At 40.9% G+C, this 21,639-nt stretch overlaps 1 protein-coding gene across 2 annotated transcripts; it reads left to right on the top strand.

Annotated features, from left to right (window-relative positions):
• Window positions 1–3,509: 3,509 nt before the first annotated feature.
• Window positions 3,510–20,375, top strand: PRKAR1A (protein kinase cAMP-dependent type I regulatory subunit alpha). 2 transcript variants are annotated; one of them, XM_033002449.2, is made up of 12 exons: window positions 3,510–3,624; window positions 4,717–4,780; window positions 5,656–5,834; window positions 11,203–11,376; window positions 12,005–12,096; window positions 12,315–12,376; window positions 12,894–12,940; window positions 13,563–13,721; window positions 14,396–14,456; window positions 14,739–14,860; window positions 15,458–15,539; window positions 17,901–20,375. In XM_033002449.2, the coding sequence occupies exons 3-12, from the start codon at window positions 5,658–5,660 to the stop codon at window positions 18,071–18,073; spliced, it is 1,149 nt and encodes a 382-aa protein (XP_032858340.1). In that variant the 5' UTR covers window positions 3,510–3,624; window positions 4,717–4,780; window positions 5,656–5,657; the 3' UTR covers window positions 18,074–20,375. The 2 variants fall into 2 exon arrangements, with proteins under 2 accessions (XP_032858340.1, XP_032858341.1); XM_033002450.2 differs by lacking the exon at window positions 4,717–4,780.
• The last annotated feature ends 1,264 nt before the right edge of the window (window positions 20,376–21,639 follow it).

Here is a 21,639-nt window from a genome sequence, read left to right as displayed (position 1 = left end):
GCTGGTTGATGTGGATTTTAGGGCCGTTGGCATTAACGGTAGTTTCTGCTGGTAGAAGAAACCTTTCTGTAACCACAAAAGCTTCGTCATTCCCCACCTCACAATAGAACACACGTCTGTCACCTCCATCAAGACAGTGTTGCATGTTGGGCTGTACCTCTTTGGACCCTGTTTGTACATGTACATCAAAGGTGACAGATTTGCATGATTTAACGTAAAACTGGGGTGGGGGGGACACATAAACATTGGCTGCTCTAGTCTAACACTCGTTCGATTCATTTACTTTCAATCCCAGTGGCGTGTCTGAGGTGCTGGTACCTTGTGGGCAGAACACGATACTAAGCTGGGATGTATCTCAGGTACAAACCTCTGCTATTATAACTCCTGTGTAGTGTTCCAGCTACCCACAGGCGCTGTTAATTACGCTGCCACTAAAGTACCTGTTGAGAAGGGGTTTTTTTGTTCTATGCACACAGCAGGGGTTACACTTCTTGTATGCTCTTATTTCTTATCTTGGCTCACATAACTTTCTCTTCCCTGAGCTCCCCAATCACTGCCCCACTGTTATTCCTGGCAGAACACGATTGCTCATGGAGGTATTTTTGCTGGCCTAGTGATCTACTATTTTTTTGGGGTTGTTTTTTCCCTTTCAGATGGATCCAGCGGCTCCTCAGCCATTTCAGCTTCAAGCTTCTCTTCACAGCCCTTTCACACTGCTCCTTGTTCCCTCTCCCCATTTCATCCTCACTGCTCCGTGCCCTGGATCCCCTTCCCCTCAGCTAACCCGCTGTGCCAGTGCACACTCATTTACTTCCTCGGTGAATGCTGCAATGCTTCATGCTTGCATGATAATACTAAGTCAGTATCTCTGTGGGGTTTGTTTGATTGTGTGGTGGTAAGCAGAATAGAAAGCCTTGACTTCTTGCCTTCCCAGAGACCGTTCTTAGCTTCTATTACTGTTGATCACCATGTTGATAAATAGCACCATAAAAATTAAGAGTAATAAATTTAGTCTTTGTAAGAACTTCTGGGAAGCTTTTTAAAAAAGCAAACAAATTATCTTCCCACTTGGGATATTTCAGATGCTTTTTACAGACAAATTTATTGGTCTTTTACAAGACCAGGAATATGTATCCTACATGGCTTAATGCAGAAGGGAGATGAGCCAAATGCCTAAGAATGATGAGGTGGCATTATCACTCAGTTGATGAAGAAATTGCAATGATTTTGAGGAGGGCTGCTGTTTTTAATCATGAAAGTAGTGCTTTTGACTCCTTTTTATGAGGCTGAAGCAGAAGTGTCTAAATACATAAACCTAACAGTAGAGTATTTTACAAAAATGAGAATACATACTGGTCCAGGTTCTCCAAGGTAGTTAGGCAGCCAGCTCCTTCTAACTTCCACCTCTGGACATTTTAATCCAAAATCTGCCTAGAAATATCATGCTCCAGGCAGTGTTTCTTGGTTTAAAAATGAGAGCAATCAGGCTGCTAAAATCCAGGAAATCCTATCTGCAGCTTTCTGCAAGTCCATGCTGTGACACATGATGATTCGCAGCCCCTGCCTGGGGAGTCACCTCATCTCGTCCATGCTCAGACTCTGCCAGAATTTACTGGTTTCAGAACCTGAATGTCCCACCACTAAGGATATGTGATGGTTACCATCATGGAAATCACTACCAAGATAACCCATAGTGCTCACCATCGCGGTTTGAACTGGGGCTGACTACTAGATTTGTCTAAAAAACTAATATAATGGTGCTTTAGGACTACAGGATAGGAGGTGAAACAGAATTAGAAAAATGGTTTTATGGAGTTCTTATTAAATGTCACCAGAAACAGCCAGCAGAGTTCTCCACCCCACACTCGCTGTGTGTCACGCTGTCTCTCCTGCTTGCGTTGGTATATTCTGCTGGCAGACTGGGCAGCTCTCCTCTGCTCTTCAGCAGCCACAGCCCCAGGCAACAGATTGCTTCATGAGAAACTCTAAGGCAGAGAACTGTTTGAAATGAAAGTTGTGGGAATAGTGCTGATGGTAACGCAAGTTATTTACTCAGGAATGTTTATTATTTAATTAGACAGTTAAGACCAGGGTCTGACTGTAATTCAGACCAGACCAAATAGAACAGGGCTTTGCTTGTTTTTAATTTCTCTTGCGTCTTTAACAGCGTAAGAATTAACACATGAATATGTACAAACATATGCTTATGGGAAGCGTGATTTAACTTTCAAAGATACATCAGTGCTGACTCAGGGTGAAGGAGTTGTATGCAGTTAACAGGAGGGACCTTAGGCTAGCATCACAAATCTCCTTTTGAACCCTGTGCTGTTGCCTTTATTACACTCCTGCCTCACCATCCGGCTGGGGAGCTCAGGAGGGGATTGCATCAAGAGCATGCTATACAACAGTATACTTGTTTTCTTCACACAGAGAATGTTGCTGAACAGGTTTTACGTACGGGTCTGATCTTTGTTCCAGATGGGATCTATCCCAAAAGAGAAAACAGCACTGGGACTTGCCCCAACAAGAAGTGAGATGTGAGAAGAGACAGCTTGCAAAAAGGGAAGATGAAAAGCAAAAAAAGAAGTGGGTAGGGGGGAACGCACACAACTCTTTTCTAGTGTTCAGAAGCTCCTAGTAGTTTTCAGTTACAGAAATAAATGTTCTGTTACCAGGTGACCAAGTAGATTTGACATTTACTAATAGTGTACTCTGACAGTATTTCACAAATATTGATTCCTTACAATTCATATTTTTTGTACAAGTTCCAAATTTTGTGTTAGCGTCAGAAACTCCTAGACTCTGGCTTCTGATTAACCTGTAACAGACAGAAGCTATCAAACGTTTAAGGAATGTGAACTCTCAGGGGGTAGCTTTAGTCTGTCATAAATGCAGATCCAAGATTTACACCTCAGCTGTTACTCTTTATTCATCTGAAAACTAGTAAACAAGAAACGCCAAGGCAAATAGTTCATCGTGTCATTGCAAAAGCACCGGTATCTTCTAATCTCAAAATACACCTTAAACTCTAGTTATCGGAATCATTTTCGTTGTCTATTATCCGATTCTCCCAAACGCATAAAGCAGGGGTGAACTTTGGCCGAAACGCTTTCACGGCAGCTGTAACGCTGAGCTGGACAACCGAGTTATGGCCTCAGTCACGAGGAGATCGGCAGACGCAGGATTTGGGGCTCATTTCCCACTTTTCCCCAGGTTTGGCGGGGGTGCGTGTGTGTGTCTGCCTGCCTCTCCCCGCCGGGATCTTCGGTGACTTTTTACAGGATTTCGGCTCAGGGGGCTCACCTCAGCTGGAAAGACACAGGACACAATGCCGGGCAGGTTCCGTTCGCTCCCCTCAGCGCCCCGGCCGTTCGCTCCCCGCGCGCCTTAAAGGCGCAGGCGCCGCTCCCCGCTGGGGCAGCGCTTCATCCCCCGCGCCGCCCCTTTAAGGTTACCGCGGCGACGGGGCTCTGGGGAGGGGGAGCGAGGCGCATTGACGTCACGGCGGGCGGTGATTGGCCGGGGCGGTTGGTTTCCGGTGGGAGCCACCGCCGCTGCTGTCGCCGAGGCCGCGGCCGGGACGGGCGGGGGGCGGCGAGGGCCCGGCAGAGCCGCCCGCTCCAGGTGAGCGCCGGGGCCCGGCCCCTGAGGGGGGGGCGGCGGGGCTGGGAGGGGCGCGGAGCGGAGGCCTGCGGCCTTGGGGGGGGGGGGCGGCCCCGCTGCGGGGAGCGGCCCGCTGCCTGGCGGGGGGGGGGGGGTGGAGTGGGCAGCGCCTCGCCCCGTTTCCTGCCGTGGCCGGAGGCCCCGTGTCTGAGGGGGGAGACCGGCCGCGCTGCGTGGGGTCCCCGCGGGTTTGTGAGGCCGTGCCGGGCGCCTCCTCCGGGCGCTGAGAGGCTGAAACGATTCTCTGGCCCGGTATGGGGGTGCCCACCCCGCCTCTACTCTCCCAGCTCCGGGAACGCCGTGGGGCTGCGGGCTCGCACCGCCGGGCCCTCCGGGCAGCGGCGAGCAGCCCCGGCCCCGCGGTGAGGGGCGGGCTGGGCTGGGCTGGGCAGCCCCGGGGCGGGCAGGCCGGGCCGCGGCGCCCGGAGCGCAGCCCTGCCAGACGGGGCTGGGGGAAACCTGGGGTTTGTAACGTGCAGGGAAAAAAATAATAATAAAAAAAAGCCCACTTATAAAAAACACTGGAGTTTTCACTATTTCTTTGATGTTTTCTGTGCTGGTCTGGCAGTTCTCACGAGCAGCCGTGGCCGCTGTCTATCACCAGCGCGATACATTTTCCATAGCCTGTAATTTGGAGGCTGTCATGAAGCCACCGAGTTTCTCTGGGGCTGTTAATTAGGACTGACCTTCACTGGGCGAGTTGTCAAAACAAAAGAAGTAACTGGAGAACTTTAAGGCACTTTTACAGTCCATGTGAAGTCCATACTTGGTGTTTATGCAGCACATAATACATCTGTCTGTGCGTACTTGTGCAGGGATTAACTGTGACAAGAATGAAGCCTGGTTGAAGTGTTAGCAATTTCATATTAACTGTAGTCCTCCTGTAATCTCTAGTAGAATAATTCAAAGGGACACAGCGTTATATTGCCTATGTTTCTCAATTTGCTGCCTCAGTAGGATAAAACACATACTATGCCTGCACCGCTTGGTTTTTCAGTGACTTGTCATTTCTCAGAATTATTTTGTCTGAATCCATTTTTTCCCTTTCAAAAGCTGATCCTGGGATCAACATATCTTACTGCATACTCATAAGCTGTTGTCACTGTCCCTGTACGAGGTAACTTTCTTTATATTTAATTAAAAATGCCCTGAGAAATTCTTTCCTATTTCTTCAGCTGTCTCACTCATAATTGCTTTATGGAAAAAAAAAAAAAACAAAACAAAACAAAACACCATGTAATGTTTATATATATATATGTAAATTATATTTAAAAATGGCTCTGTCGCCTGAAAGGGGGGGGAAAAACCCTGCTTAAGAACATTTTTGAAAGTGTTACAGCTGACACTATAATTTTAAAGTCTCTTGAAAACTTGGCATCGTAACAGATGTGTTTAAAGATGTATTCTTGATTATTTAAAGAAATATTTGTTGGGATTTCTGTATATCCAGAGAGATAGCTATGAAGTACGGACCAATTTAAACTAGAGAGTAGCTTTTTAGGAGTAACACTCCTAATTCCATAACTTCCATTAGTGGATTCTGCCTTGGCATTTGGCAAAGTGGCTTTGGCTTCAACCTTAACATGTTTCACTTCCTAATAGTCTTCATACTGGCCTCTCAGATTCCCAGCTTCCACCCACCTATCTTCTGCCATCATCCCCATACAGCTCTCTGAAGTGAGCCTCCAATCCTAGGAGATATCGGGTTTAATCAGCAGAAAGTTTAGGTGGAAGCTTCCCTGGCTTTGAGTGCTCACAGGGTGTCAGTTCTTGAAGCTTTCTCAACTCAATCAAGTGCTTTTCCTTTTGTGCCTTCGGCTACAGAGCGCCCAGATTTTTTTTATTTATTTCCAGGTAGTTTTATGCTGTGATATCAGTAAGATGATAATGCAGCATAACTTTCTTTTAGGCAGCATAATGCGTCTGACTGTATTGGGCAGCAGCATCTTAATTTCCACTAGTTATTTAACCTTATCTTTCTCTTATCTTCAGCAATGGCAGCTTCTAGCAGCAGCAGCAGTGAGGAGGAGCGTAGTCTTCGGGAATGTGAACTTTACGTCCAAAAACACAACATCCAGCAACTTCTGAAGGATTGCATTGTACAATTATGCACAGTGAGACCTGAACGACCCATGGGATTCCTTAGAGAATACTTTGAAAGATTGGAGAAGGTAAAATTACATAGCAGGAGGGGAGTGGAACAACCTGAATATACATCATCTCTTTGTGATTTAGAGGCTGAGTTTCAGATTTGACTAGTGTTCGTATTGGCCATTTGAAACTGGAACTGATGCTTTTGGAAAATGCATCCTATTTTCCAGTAGTTCATACCAGTTGATCATGATGTAAAAGCGTCTCTGTCATAACAAAGCAGGTAGGGCAGAACATAAGCTGACAAGGAAACTTACCCAGCTGTGATGCAGATGTAATCCCCGCCTCATGCTTACTCACAGAAGCTAATAGATCGTCTACACAATCATGTCTTTAGTTAGATGGTACCCGTGGTGTTTGACCTTGGTTAGACACTGGCGATGGGCATTTGGTCTCTTACATTGAGACATGGTTTCCAATAGTTCAGGTACAGCACAGAAGCAGCCGGCCAGTGGTAGTTATCCAGGCCTAGCTGAAGTCAGACGGAAGTATTTGCATTCCAGATCTCTAGAAGTGAGCCCGTTTCTGCCTTCTCTTGGGAGTTTGGTGTTGGTGTTTTGCTTTGTTTTTCCTCTTGCGTTTGTCCTCAAGGTCTCTCTGGTGTTTTTGTTGTTGTTGTTGGAAGCATTCTGGGATCTTGGGAATGGAAAGCATTTTGTCATCTCCACGCTCCTATTTGAAATGGCAATTTCGCATTCTTTTGAGCTGTTCGTTTTATATATTGATACCTAAGCAATTAGGAAAAGCTGCTATGAAAATGGGAGATTTTAAAGGCTGATGCAAAGGAAAGGTTAGATACAGTGACTCCATTTAGAGTTCTCAATTAGTAAATCATATAGCTGTGACCTTGTACAGCAGTCATTTGCAGGTGCTGCTTTCAGTACTTGTTGTTTATGGGTGTTACAGTTTTTTCTTTTTTTTTTATTCTAGCTGGTTACTAATTGCTGATGTAAAGAAGAAAGAAATTAACACTAGAGATCATAAATATGTATGGTGGAAATTGTCTTTTAATGGAAGTGTTCAAAGTAGTTACTAGAAAATTACTAAATAGTGCAAACTAAGCTCTTATAACTCACAATGTATTTGAGGAACACTTTGCTTATTAAATGAATAAGAACTCTATAATATGTCTTTTATTTTTGTGTAGTTATATCTTGAGTGCATTCTTTTTCAGAGAGAATACCAGCAGCAAACCAGGTAGTAATCAGGTTCTTAAAAATTCATTGTCCTTCCTCGTTACTGTGCTTACTTCCCCATCTTGGATTCTCGAGTTTCTAAGTACTGATAGATTGATAATTTTAAAAACATCACCACAAGTGTTAATATACAAAACATTACAAAGTAAACTGCATTGCTGTATTTAGAATAAACTGTAAACTGATCTGTATGTAGGCATATAAAATAGGAATATTTGGATGCTTTTGTGTAGTGGACTTAGGGTCAACATGCAGTATTTAAGATTAAAAGAAACTGAATTTGTTTTTAGCAAGACAAGTCTAGCTTTGCACTTAACTGCGTGTATTCTGGAGCTGAATAACTCTTATTCTGGTGCAAACAGGCTGACTGTGTACTCTGTCGGCCTATAAGGAAGCTGAGAATAAAACTGCTTAGGCAATGGTGTTTTCCTCTTAAATCAATCTTAAAATTTTGGTCAGGATCTTTTATGAGTTGTGTTGGCACGGGTTGTACATGCCTACTAGTGCAGCTATAGCTACAAGTGAAACTGTAGCGTTTTTTTTCTTGCCCTCTGGAATTTAAAAATTGCTACAGCTTCCTCCAAGTAATTTCACCATTCAGTCTAATGGATTGGTCTTAGTTTAACCAGGTAACACAGTACCTAAATAGCTATCAAGTAACAGAACAGTGAACATCCTGTGCTGTGCTAGCAAACTCCTCTGACATCCGTGTCTGGAAAGCATAAATGTTAAGTACTATTATTAACCAGCTCTAACCCGGTACTTAGCTCTGGTAGAGCAAAAATGTTTGAAACGGAATCTGCTTCACCTTCCAGAAGTAACGTTTATTACATCTTTAATAAAGCAGAGCAGCTTTTCAATATATTTTTGAAATCTGTTAATCTGTTAGACTGGATGAAATTGAGGTTGAGATACAGTGTTTTGTTTTTTTTTTTAAGATTGAATTTTGAAGGCACACCATTTAAAACCGAAGCGAGGTTGCGATTTTCTCTCTAGTTATCCTGACAAGTCATCTCTTCCACAGCGCGCAAACACAGAGCTGATTCACTGTCATGTTATTAAAATATGTTGAAGACATTTAAACATGCTTTTGAATTTATGTTCAGAAACATTAAAATTACTGCCTCTGAGATTGTGGTAGCTACTATAGGAATTCAGGTGTCCTTTTCTGAGTTATGAAAGCTGTTACATGAATCTAACTACTACCCATTGATTGTATAAATGCTTTTCTTTTATCTGTTTGTGATGTACTAAGGCCTCTGTTCTTTTTGCTGTGCAAACGTATCTGGTAACACCAATGCATACTAAGAGCTAATAGCTATCCAGTGCTGTGCTTGGCAGTGTAATGGAGTTTGAGCTATGGAAATTAAATGTAGAGAACATTATTACAGCCTGCCAGATGAATCTTGGATATTGGACATGGTTGTCCACTGGAGTAAGTACATGTTTGAAATATTGTGTGTAACGCAGTTATGTGCATATTAGGCTTTATAGAAAGCTGGAATTACGAAGTGCTGCTGAAATCTAATCACAGTACCAGTTCCCTGTTACCTGCCCTGCCTCCTCAGATATGTACCTGAATATTTTCCTATTTTCCTAAGTGCTTCTTTTTCAAAACATGGTAGTTAAGAAGGATGTACTATGCAGTTGTGAGTTTATGGCAGAGCTCTCAACACTGCTGTTTTAGCTTCTGAGTTTGAGGTTTTTTTAAAATACGTAGAGAGCTGATATAAATTAAATACTAATCGGCCCCAAAAAGTTGAGATTGTTTCTGGTGTAATGATAATTACCAGGTGCCAGACTATACAGTATAAAACATAGTTCTGAAATTGTGAAGATGGTCTTCGGTAGCTGATAGACTTAAATATGAGTATGTGAAGTCTCATCACTTTAATATTTCTTACTTATAATAATTTAAATGGGCTTAATAACTGTTTCTTGCTTGTTGAGGAAAAAGAAAATTTACAGTTAGTGGTCACTGACACTGAAAACTTTGAACTGCTTCATCAGCTGAAAGACCAGGATCAACGTTTGGGTGTAACAAATAAGCTAGCTTTATTACTAAACCTTTTTAAAATCATGGTAATGGTTATACTGATCAGTACAGAGCAAAATGAATGCCTTTGTCCATTATGTGCTCAATTTGAGGAGCCACTAAACCTGAACCAAATACCTTTTCTCTCTCATAAACATTGCCTAGATTCTATGGTAACTGAGAAGAACAACTGCCCATTCTTTCTGCAGGTCCTAGTGTGATTTTTTTCTGATCTGGTGGGGTAACATATGTGGTTTAATATTGGAAATTATAAAAGGTATTTTAAAAAGGTAAATACATGAAAAGCTACTGCTATGAGAACAGTGCGATTTTAACATGTCACTAGCATGACGTGTTGTCTTGCGATGTGTAATGTGAGTATATGGAAATTACTCTCATTCAGGGATAATTTTCCTCTTGATGAGTGTGTATATAGACTATTTAGAATAGCTGGTACATTTTAAGTTAATATGTTGTTTTACCTACCTGTAACTTGTCTCTGTGCCCATGCCCTACCTTAATATACTTCTTTTTAATAGAGCAATGTTCAATCTCAGATCAGGCAGAAGTTACCGGTTGTATTTTTTCTGTTCATGAAATTTCCTTGTTCCTTGAGTGGGCCATTACTCTGTCTCTTGCTGAACAGTGTTTTGATACACAGCTCCCTTGCTAAATGCTGCTGAAGTGCTTCTATCTCTGACAGTTACAGAATCTCAATATTTTATGTGATACTGGAAAAAATACAGCAGCTGGTGTTCATTTCATTAAAAAGTGTCAAGGTTTTTTTTTTATGGCTCAAGTAGTCTGTGCATGAATGAACAACATGTTTCTGTGGTTGGTGGTGTTGCCCACTTTGTAGAGAGGCAGTTTAAACTGAACACTTACTACTGCTTAAGCTATTTTTAACTTCATCTCAGTTGAGACTTGTTTCTCTAAAATCAGAAGATGGAAGCAAAGTTTTAAATATGTTTTTCTCCCATCATTTTGAAATGTCACACTATTTTATCAATGGGCAAAAAGCAGGAAGCGAAATGCAATTCGATGGATCAGTGCTTGCTCTTTAGCTATCTGAGAGGTGTAAAATGTAAACTCTCTGTAATGGTTATCTGATGTCCCTTCCCTCAGCGTTGCTGTTATACATAGCCTCTGTGCACCTCCGGCGGGCAGCGTGGCAGCCAAGCAGCGAGCTGCCCAGCTGGGCAGGGGACGGTTTCACCAAGGACACTGGGACAAACCCAGCTTTTAAAAGTGCCAGGAGCTCTCTGAGAACAGATGACTCCTTGTTCTTTTAAGGCACGTCCCAAAGCCCCATTTCCTTAACACTGGGAAAGTCATCTGAGCTGTTATGATGCAAATGCTCTGGCTCCAAGGTTGGCTTTTTTGTTTTGTTCTTAATCTGATTTTAGATGATTTAGGTGAATTTTCTGATACCTAGAAGAATCACATTTCTGTGTGTCAAGTTAGAATTCATTTTAAGTATGCTCTACAATATCACTACAACACAGCACAACAGGTAACTGAGGGAAATAAGGAATATGTGTAATGTTGTGCAAAGTCTACAAATCTGTAGTTTGCAGAAACCCCCTGCTGTTTGGCCTCTAGCATCCTTCCTCCAGCTCTTTTGTAAGTGGTGCTCATATTTCTTTCTCCTGAAATAACTGTTGGTTATTAAGTAACAAGTTGGTCCATGACTTGACCCTGTTTCAAAAGCTTCTCATGTAACATGGATTTCTGAAGAATTGCTCTTCTGTCTTTCAAATCAAAACAGGCTTAACACCTTGCAGCTGAGGGACAGAACTGCTGGGTTTATAGTTGGGAAAATGTCTTTAGTGTTTGCAGAATGTCTTCTTTGTCTGTTGAATACACTAGTGGAAAGTAGAATCGACTTGTTTAAGCTGCTTATTTTATTAAACTATTAGTGTAACTTATTAAAATAAACACCATTGTGATATGAATGTCATGAATGAAAGGCATATCTACAATCTGCTTTGAAAGGCTTTTGATGTTGGTTGCTGTAGTCTCCTGTTTGCCTTAATGTGGGAGTAATAGTACACAGGAAGCTCCCTTGCATTGGCAGACTAAATTAGAATATGATATATAACGACCTTTTTTCTTTACTGGATTATGTGACACAAACATGTCTTCCTTCCTGTTTAGGAGGAAACAAAACAGTTGTTGAATCAGCAGAAGTCTGGTTCACGCTCAGACTCACGGGAGGATGAAATCTCTCCTCCTCCTCCTATGAACCCTGTGGTTAAGGGTCGAAGAAGGCGTGGGGCCATCAGTGCAGAAGTCTATACAGAAGAGGATGCTGCATCTTATGTTAGAAAGGTGCTCTAACTTTTAAACATTGCTAAAAATTGCATCTAGAATCCAAGAGTTTATCAAAGACCACCTTTTAGCTAGTGTTTTAAATAACATTGAAGCTCTTGTGGCCTGTTAAGTCTTGTGATAACTAAAAAGTAGACCTGGTTGTATAGCTGTTTAGCTGGAGGTTAGAATAAACTGTCATGCAATTAAACCGTTTGTGCTTAACTTATATTGCTCCAAAGGGAACAGGTCTATATTTAGATGTACATATATTTATATATTATATATAAACAAAGTGCTTCCAGTTATTCAACAGCTGCAACAACATTATGTTTAGCCTAATGGTAGAGCAGACTTGCTGCTATTCGTAGGAAAAAACCAAGTTGGACAGATACTTGTATTCTTGCAAAAAATTTTATAAGCATTAGCATGGAATGATGTTTTTTACAGTTGCATAAAATAACACAAGATTTTATTTACTTTCTGCACAAACTGGCTGTATATATTGACTATATAGATGTATAGTGCTTGGAAGAAACTGGAAAATCTCAGCCAGTGTTTTGTAGCAATTTAAATAACTTACCATGGGAAATGCAGAAATTTTTCTTGAAAAAAAACTAATCAGTTACTTTTTCTGATTATATCCTAGGTTATTCCAAAAGATTATAAGACTATGGCTGCTTTGGCAAAAGCTATTGAGAAGAATGTGCTGTTTGCCCATCTTGATGATAATGAAAGAAGGTAGGAATAAATCTTTGTAGTCTTAAAAAAAATTTCTTAAAGTACAGACTTCAGAAGAGCTAAATGTGTCATAATGTATAAAGCTTCACAGCTGCTTTACAGCAGTCATTGTAGTCATACAGACAAGAAAAATATTGATGGCTTGGAGGTGCAGTCGTATGTGTGCATGCATGGCAATCGTCAAAGCAGTTGGCTAATTTTTATATTCTTTTCTTCAGTGACATCTTTGATGCAATGTTCCCTGTCACTTACATCGCGGGAGAGACTGTCATACAGCAAGGCAAGTGGCAATGTTCACACTGATGAATAAGTTGGAGATGGTGAGCAGGCTCTGGCCTAGTGCTCGTCAGGTTTTGTTTTGTTTTTTTAAATATAAAAAGATTGGCTGCAGTGACCCTTTCTTGCTGCGTTATCTGACACACCACTCATGCTAAGGTGAGGACTGGAGCAATTGTAGGAAGATGGGGGTTTGTTGCATACGTTATCTATTGGAAAAATTGTCATTTGATGGCCTATAGAACATGCTATGTCAGTTTATGGATCTGGTATGCCTTTCCAGTAATCCCAGAAATGCTGCTGATCTCCTGCATACCAGTAGATGTCCTCTCTCACAGGACTGAAAGGAGCGCAAAATCAGCAAAATGCGAAATGTCAGCCTGTGAGCTGTGCAAAATTTGTCTCTGCCAACCTTACTGGATTCTAAACATCCAAGGTGGCAGAGGTTCAAGTTCTGTGAAACATGAATGCTTGCACGGCTTTACTCTTTTTAATGTGTATTCAATTTTTTTCTTCCTTAGGTGATGAAGGTGATAACTTCTATGTTGTTGATCAAGGAGAAATGGATGTAAGCATTATTGGTAGTTTATTAATGACATGTTCATCCCTAGCAGAACAATCTGGTATTTGTAGGCCTCTTCTATGGGTCATTCCTTTATCAGCTTTCCTCATAATAAGTTCTTACTTGTAGGAGCTTATTTTGCTTTGGAGCCTCTTTGCTCCTTAATGGCTCAGTCTGGCTGCACAGACTGAGTTGTGATGGATTTCAAAAGGAATTATTCAGACACCAGCACAACAGTAATGCTTCGCAAGTGGTGGGTGGAGTCTAGTTGAAGCGTGGCACAAGCTTTAAGAATGACCAGGCCTTTTATTTTCCAGTCCAGCTAATCCATAGCCTTCTCTGACAGACACTGTTGAGATTTCATTTCCTGTCAGAGGGTCTCAGCAGTCTGTGTAGTCTCTGTGCACGTGATGTAGAAGAGAGTCCTTTTGTAGATGAAAGTAAAAATTGGGGCTGGGGTTGGCTGTGAAGTGTTGATGAAACCTTGAAATGGTTAACTCTGACTGTACGTATGTGAGAATTTCCCTTTACTACAAAGGATATACGGGGTAGCCCGAGCTTCAGGTTGTCTCTGACCAGCTCACAAGACGCCGTGGCCCGTGGCTTACCACCATGCACTGCCTTTCAGGTTTATGTGAACAGCGAGTGGGCAACCAGCGTTGGTGAGGGTGGAAGCTTTGGAGAACTTGCCCTTATATATGGAACTCCCCGCGCTGCAACCGTCAAAGCGAAGACAAACGTGAAGTTGTGGGGCATTGATAGAGATAGCTATAGAAGGATCCTGATGGCAAGTATTTCGCTAGCTGATGTGTGGTTTATGCCACTGACTCAAGTAGCTGTGTGCATAACCTGGAATTACGCTTTTGCCTTTACTGTTCACTCAAATTTATACTGATCGTTTGACCTTCTACCTGTGCCTGTCATTTGCTGGAGTTATTTATTCAAACTCTTGCTGTCTCTTGTGATCAGAATGCTGATCGCTTGGCATATGTTTATCAGGCACGGGGCCTGGAGGAATCTTGCATTAGTGAACAAAACAATACCAATGCAGTATTAAACTGGACTAAAACTGTAATACCTACAGTTAACTTGTCAGATACTTTGATTCTGCTCTGCATTTAGCTTGCTATTTGTAAGTAGTATGTGTGAACAACAGTTGTAACTAACTTGGGCAGGTGTTGTGAATTTTGATAAGGTTATACAGTTAGAATGCATTTTAAGAAACATTAAGGCTTCAATAAGTGCTAAATGAAGGCTGCTGAACTCTGAAATATTAATGAAATAATTAAATTTGGAAACACTTGAAAAAAATCGTGTGGGCTTCGGATCTGTGAGACAGGATGCAGTGTGTCTAGTTAATTTTTTTTTGTCTTGAGTTTTATTTGAAGCCCTATATAAAACATGAAGTAGAAATCAAACTTACTTTGTGTGCTTGTTTTTTTTGTTTTGTTTTGTTTGTAGGGGAGTACTTTGAGAAAGAGAAAGATGTATGAGGAATTCCTTAGTAAAGTATCTATATTGGGTAAGTGAGAAGACTTTTGTTCTGAAATGGAATAAATTGCCATAATCTAATAAGGCTGTTACTCCACAGTATGATGATTACAAGCTATTGCGATAATCTGTTAAAACTGACTCCAAAGCCTGTACTGCTTTTCTGCTTCATTCCAAAATGGTTCTAATTCAGAACTTGATATCTGATGTACAAATGCAGTATGAAATAGGTTGACCTCTGTATAAAGACAGAGCAAAAAATGTAATTTGTGCCTTGAAAAGATACTCTGTTAATGAACTATTAACTCTACAGAATCTCTGGACAAGTGGGAGCGTCTCACTGTAGCTGATGCATTGGAACCGGTACAGTTTGAGGATGGGCAAAAGATTGTGGTCCAGGGAGAGCCAGGAGATGAGTTCTTCATTATCTTGGAGGTAAGTAAGGTCAAAACTAAAAGCTCAGAATTTTACTTCTGTTTTTTTAAGATGGCTTATTCTGCCCCTAAATAGACACTTGGAGAAAAATGCAATGTAAGAATGTACTTGTAGAGAATCCCTAAAGAAATACAATCTTACTGGACATGCAGAAGCTTATATTTAGTTTTACTATTTTTACAAATGGTACTTCCAGGCAAAAAAAGTAATACGTTTCTGGCTGAAACAAGCTCTTTTTCAGAGAAGTAGAGACCCATTCTAGATAGCTAGTAATGTCTTGCTAGTGGTATCATTGTCTTCTGTCTGGGGTTTGGCTTTTTATGTTGCTAGTCATACGCATATTCATAGTGTTCTGAGGAAAGCCAGGAAAAAATCAGTGATGTGGATACTCAAATACCCAAGACATTTTATGCTTGGAGAGGAAGGGGGACCAGCTGTTCTTATAGAGCAGTCTGGTGAACTATGCAAGGATTGTGTTTTTTTTTTAAGACAGACATCATAACAGTTATTTCTGCAAAGCAGCTGATTCCTTGTGGAATTCAATGTTTCAAGTAATGCTGGAAATTCCAATTGTTTAATTGCTGTGATTTCTTGAAGGGCACAGCTGCAGTGTTACAGCGTCGATCAGAAAATGAAGAATTTGTTGAAGTGGGCAGGCTGGCACCTTCTGATTATTTTGGTGAGTTATGTAGTGACAACTGTGGTGAAATACACCACTGTCACCATATTACCTGTGCTGTGTTGATGACTGCTGTGGATGATAGTGATGGGATGGATTTGCTTAATTACTGTTTCGGCTAACTCCTGTGGTTTCACTTGATGTCAGGTGAGTATCAGAGTCACTTGGCATTCAGGTGTGCGTGCATATCACAGAAATGTGATTGTTGTAGAGTAATTTAGAAGGGGCCTGGTGGTCATTTGGTCTGACCTCCCTTGAGCAGAGCAACTTTGGAATTGCATCATACTGCTCAGGGCTGTGTCCAGTTGTCTCTTGTGTCTCCAGGGATGGAGATCCCACAACCTCTCTGGGCAATTTCTTTCACTGTTTAACTAGCCTTGCTGTGAATAATTTTCTGTATGCTTGACAAGAATTTCCTGTTCTGCAACTTGTTGCTTTCTCTCTGCCTTTCACTGTGCAGAGAGGAGCTTAGTTTTGTCTTTATAATCACTTGTTACATAGCTGAAGACAGCAATAAGATTCCCTCCTTAGCCTTCTTTCCTTCAGGTCAGACTAACCCAGCCCTTTCAGCATCAGTTTGTACATCCTGTGCTGCAGTCCCCTAACCGTCTGGGTGGCACTGCCAGACTTGCTCCCCTTTGTCAGTGTCTGATACTGAGGTCTGTAAAACTCTGTGGTACTCTGGATGTGGTCTCCCAAGTGCAGATCAGGGTCTTTTCTCCTTCTGTTGAAGGTGTTCTTACCTAAAAATTAACATGATACGTAAGTTGCTTTGGCTTGAAAAAACACTTACGTATGCTGGCAAAGAAAAAGGCTAAGATCCTATGATAAATACTTCCTTGTGAGGACTTTGAAATAATCTTCACATGGAACTAATCGCTTTTCTAGCGCATGTTGATTTATTTTGGATCACAGATAAGGACTGGAAATGTACGCTCACAGAGCGTTCTTGGAATATAATGTAAGATTATATAACAAGATGTTCCTGGCCACCTTATTTTGGGTTCCGAAGAAAAGTGGCTTGCAGTTCTGAAACAAAGCAAGTAACCTGTTCAGAACCTACTGCTTAATGGTTAAAAACTTCCCTCTGTCTGCCTCTCAAAAAATAAAAAAAGCCTAACTCTTTTTTTTCTCATGTTTAAGGTAGGTCCTCTCTCCTTATTACTCTAATCAGTTCTCTTGCTAAAGCCTTTTGGTTTTTCAGCTTTGTAGATGATGTAATGAACGAATACTCTGTTGCAAGGCCTGAAGTGGGATGTACTCCAGAGCACACTAGTAGTACTGGATCTGACCAAAGGTCTGCTTAGCTCAGCATCTAGTATTAGATTTTTGTTCTATGTATGTCATTCCAGTCTCTTCTAATATTTCCCTTAATGTGTACTCTTGAGTTTCCCACTCTTAAACTAAATGTTATCTCTACCATTGTGTTTAGGTGCTGCAGACCTGTCCCCAGGGGTTTAGCTCTCCCATAGCACTTACTTACTCTTTTGCAAGCCTGTGTTTTGGAGGCTAGTGAGTTCAAGAGTTTTAATTGGGCACAGAGGAAAAGTTTTGCTCGTTTCTTTTGAACATGCCTTCTGATAATGCAGGCAAATTTATTCTCCGAGGAACACCTGGTTCTTTCCTCAGTCCTGGACATGGTGATAAGCAGCCCAACTGCTTAAAAACAAACCAACCCAGAAGCTGATGCTGTGATTTCCTTCACTCTTGTTGCTAGGAATGTTAGGGGTAGCTGTTGTCACCAGTGGAAACAGGGGCTTGTTGAAAACTTCATTTCCAAATATGTTGTTATCAGTTGTAACAGTTACTTGAAACAAAGCTTTTGACATGTTTGCATATAATGTAGGAAATGGGAATCCCAGACTTCAAGATACTCATCTTCCCCAGCCCCATGGCCAAGTCATATTCTTGATTCTGGCTAGCTGTGGGGCAAAGGCTTCTGTCTTGTGCTGGTCTCATTGTCCTGAGTTTCCTAGAAATACCAGAACTGAACAGTAACATATCTTACATATTAGAAAAATAACTACTTGTTGACTAGGAAAACTATGTGGTTGAGACATGACCTTTTCTTAAATAGAACCAATGCTGAAAATTCTTTAGAATTTAGAATCTTCTTCAGAGAGGCTTGAATGCAGACAGGCTTTTTAATAAGAAAATAAATTCCTTATTCAGTTCATCAGATAGTCTTTTTACACTGCCTTCACAATTGCTTCTAATGTAACTATATAAGTACTTGCTCTGATCCATGTTAAAACCTGAATTACATTCTGTTCAATTCCTGCAGCAGTTTGAAATACAACAGGGTAATTTGACTCTTTGCATGTTGAGATTTTAATACTTTGCACTTTCCTGTTGCCCTAGGTGAAATAGCTCTGTTGATGAACCGTCCCCGTGCCGCCACAGTTGTTGCTCGTGGCCTGTTGAAATGTGTAAAGCTTGATCGACCCCGATTTGAACGTGTCCTGGGTCCGTGCTCGGATATTCTCAAGCGAAACATCCAGCAGTACAACAGTTTTGTATCGCTGTCTGTCTGAAACCTTCCTCCCTATCCCAAACGTGCTTCATGAATGCAGACTGCTTTATTACCCTTGTGCAGAGCCACATTGCCACTGGCATTTGCAGCTTCCTGTCTGTTTAAAAAAAAAGGAAAAAAAAAATGCTTATCATGGCACTCTTTTTAATTTAGAGCATATTAGTTCTGTGCTCTCTGTCCCATTAAATTAATAGAAAAATTTCTATGGAGACGTTTGCTGTTATGGCTTCTCTCTGTGCAAGTGTCCAACTCAGGCAAATGCAGCCTTGCTTCAGCGAGGGAGAGATGTGGCACCATGCCGATTGCCATAGAGTTAAGGAGGTGATGGGGTGGGGGGGAATTCTTTTAAAGGTGTTTCTCAAATTGGTGGACAGATTTTTAAGGCTGTGGTCATAATCTGCTGTATTTCTTTTCAAATGAGAACTGCCCTTGTAATTGAGCTTCTTGGGGCTTGGGGTTTTCTTTTTTTTAATTTCTTGGGTACTGTAATCCTGGGTTCAGTCGTGAGGCATCAGCTGCTAAGAAAGCCACAGTTGGAATTTAACAGTATAATTGTTCCTGTGTCTGCTGGTTTAAGATTGCTTAGTTATGTTTTTGTCAAGTGTGAATCAAAGCTTTCAAGGTTAATAGTTCTGGTGAACTACTGCAGTTGTTACTTAATTTGCTGACTTGCCGCAACTGATTTTTTTTTTTTCTTGTTCTTTCTTCAGCGATAGATATGCCATTTAAAACTCTTCCTGTTCAAAGTGGCAAGAACCAAATGTTACATGAAATGCCTAACTTTGGTCTCTAGTACATAGATTGGTGTAAGAATGGTGCAGCTGTCCAGCTGTTAGTAATGTTCAAGTACTTAGATTGGTGTAGAAATCAGAAGCAAACATTTTATTTTCCCTGTGACTCTTGCTTGCTTTGTATTCCTCAGTTGACTTTTTAAAAAACAATCATCAGTTCAGGTGACCCTTTGTTACCAGGGAAAATAAATGTCAAGTATTTATGGCCAGCATCACTTGCAGGTGGCAAGACTGCTGGTCTATACAGATGCCATTATTCTTGGTAGAGAATGTGAGGCAGAAAAAGTGAATGTTTTAACTTTCCTGCAACACTCAGTTATTTTAAATCAGTTAATAATTTTTAAAATGGTTACTTCTAGTTTAAATACAAAAGGTGCATTCTCTTTCCTTGCTTATGGAATTTACAGGACACATATTTCATACTCACTCTTTTTTCCAAGTTCAATATGTTGCGGAGTCTTAAATGTATTTCAGTATTTACCAGCTTTGTGTTCCATTATTCTGTGCGCACCAATATTTCCCAAAAGTTTTTACTGAATTCCACGGTTCAATAATGGTAGGCAATTTTTAAGGTTTCCTTTAAACTGTAATTTATATAAAGTAGTGTAGGTTTGTATTTGGGAGTGACAGCAAGCAGTTTTGCATTTGTTGTGCAACTACTTCTAACGATGGAGCCCTCGTTTTATTTCCTTTCTGAGGTGATACGGATTCGAGTTCAACAGACTTTCTCCCAGGCGTGTAGATAATCAGAGTCTGATAATTGATGCGAAATAATACTGAGGGTGTCAAGCCTTTACAAAAGGTTCCAGGGAATTTCTGAACCTGAAATCCCAATAATGGGATTTAAACGCTTGTGGTTTGAGTTCTCTATTCAGAAGATGTTGAATAGAGGATTTCTGCCAGAGTCCTTAAGGAGTAAGCAAATGCTACCTTTTTGGTGGTTCTTTTTTTTTTTTTTTTTTTTTTGGTAAAACTGTTTTCTTAAGTTTTGACTCTATCTAGGTTTTTTCTTCATATGTGTTTTTTGTGTTACTTTAAAGCACCAAAAGCTATGTAAACTAGTTAAAGCTCCACAAAAAAATGCACATTTTTTTTTATATAAGGCTTTCTAATCAAGTTTCACTACTGCATCTTTTTAGCTTGCTGTTTACTCCCTTTTGTAGTTTTACCTACAGGATTTTAAGATAAATCAGCTAAGTCTGAGTTAAATATTAATCACAGTTATAGCTTTACCTTTGTGTGCAATTTAAATATGTTTGAAACCACAATTGGCATAGTTTTGCCTTAGCTAACATTCAGGGCTTTAGAATTAATTTTTTGCTAGTCCACCTTTAGCGAATTTATGAAATCTATTGCCCTAGAAAGCTATAGTCAACCAGAGGACCATTTTTGTATTGTTACCTGACTATATAAGTCTGATTTACTGTATGTGCTAATATATTATATTATATTCCTTTTGTTATAGATTGTCCTAATGGCAGGTAAAGCAATAAAATGATTTAAATTCTTAAATGCAATCAGTCTCTTTTTTTTTCCCCCCATCCCTGTATTGTATTTTCCTCTGGCCTTAGAGGATAGGTTATTAAGGAGCTGGTAGAAACTAAGGAGCTTAATGGATTAGCTTTGTGTGAACTCTGGAGGCTTGAGTTCAAGTCCTAGTTTACAGCTGAAGTGAACCTGCCCCTCCGGAGCCGGCCCGGGCCTGCGACCCAGGAGCTTCTCTGGAGTTTTGTCATTGGGTGCCCGTGACTGCTTTTGGAGTGAGAAGGTACTGGCATCGTGCTTGAATGTCTCTTAGCAACTCGTGCTGCTCTGATCTCTTAAGGTTGTTAATTCCCGGCCCAGCCACTATTATTGGAGCTAATAATCTTCTCCAAGTTATCTGCTCCCAGCTCTGCATACCCTTAATGAAAGTTTTGAACACGTGATGATTCATCATTAAGGAGCTCTGGTGGACAGACAGAAATAGAAGAGGGGGATTTTCACACTATGATGAAGTAGGAAAAGTTTGAGAAATGGTGACCTGAAGCAGCTCAGGCTGGACATGTTTCACACCCAGCTCTGAGAAAGCTGTCACCCAGCTTTGAAGATACATTAAAAAGCTGTTGTGTAAAGAATAAAAATAAGAATGCAACTTTGCAGCCCCTGTTAGTGTACCAGCCATTTAAATATCTGTGGGTTTGTTTCCTTCATGTGTCCCTCTGTTTCCCCCATCCCCTTGACCAAAAAAAAAGGCTGAAAACTTTATTACCTAAAAATGGAACTTTAAAACTTCCAACCTTATAACTTTAAGAGTAAACTTATCTTCTGTTGCCATGTTCTTCCGGTTCAAGCAGCCAACAGCAATCATTCCATGACAGCGACCAAATTAATTTTGGGCTGGTCACGTGTGGTAAGCACACAAAAAATCACCGGTAGAGGGAGATCCAGCTTCGAGAATACAGCATCCTGGACTGAAACAACCTCTGTGCCATGTGCGCGGAGAGTGAGTTAAATCCTTTTATTTTCATCTATTCTCTGCCCACAAGAGCAAAAACTTCTGTAAGCCCATCAACGTTGAGAATGCTGTTTGCTTGATTGAGGCTGTCTAAAACTTTGCTTTTGTGAAAGCTGGACATGGCTGAATCACAAGTTGGGAGAGACTAAAGGAGCATCGTGTGCGGGTTATTTTGGGTTTTTTTTTTTTTTTTGTTAGTTGGGTTTGTGTGGGGTTTTTTTGCTAACCTTTGTGGCTTCAGAATATTGGAGCAATCTCCTTGCTAAGTAGAAACACTCC

The sequence above is a fragment of the Tyto alba genome, unplaced genomic scaffold (genome assembly GCF_018691265.1).
Source record: "Tyto alba isolate M040663 unplaced genomic scaffold, T.alba_DEE_v4.0 Super-Scaffold_39, whole genome shotgun sequence".
Lineage (NCBI taxonomy): Eukaryota > Metazoa > Chordata > Aves > Strigiformes > Tytonidae > Tyto > Tyto alba.
Note: the sequence above shows the minus strand (reverse complement) of the source record. Positions and strands in the feature narration are given on the sequence as shown.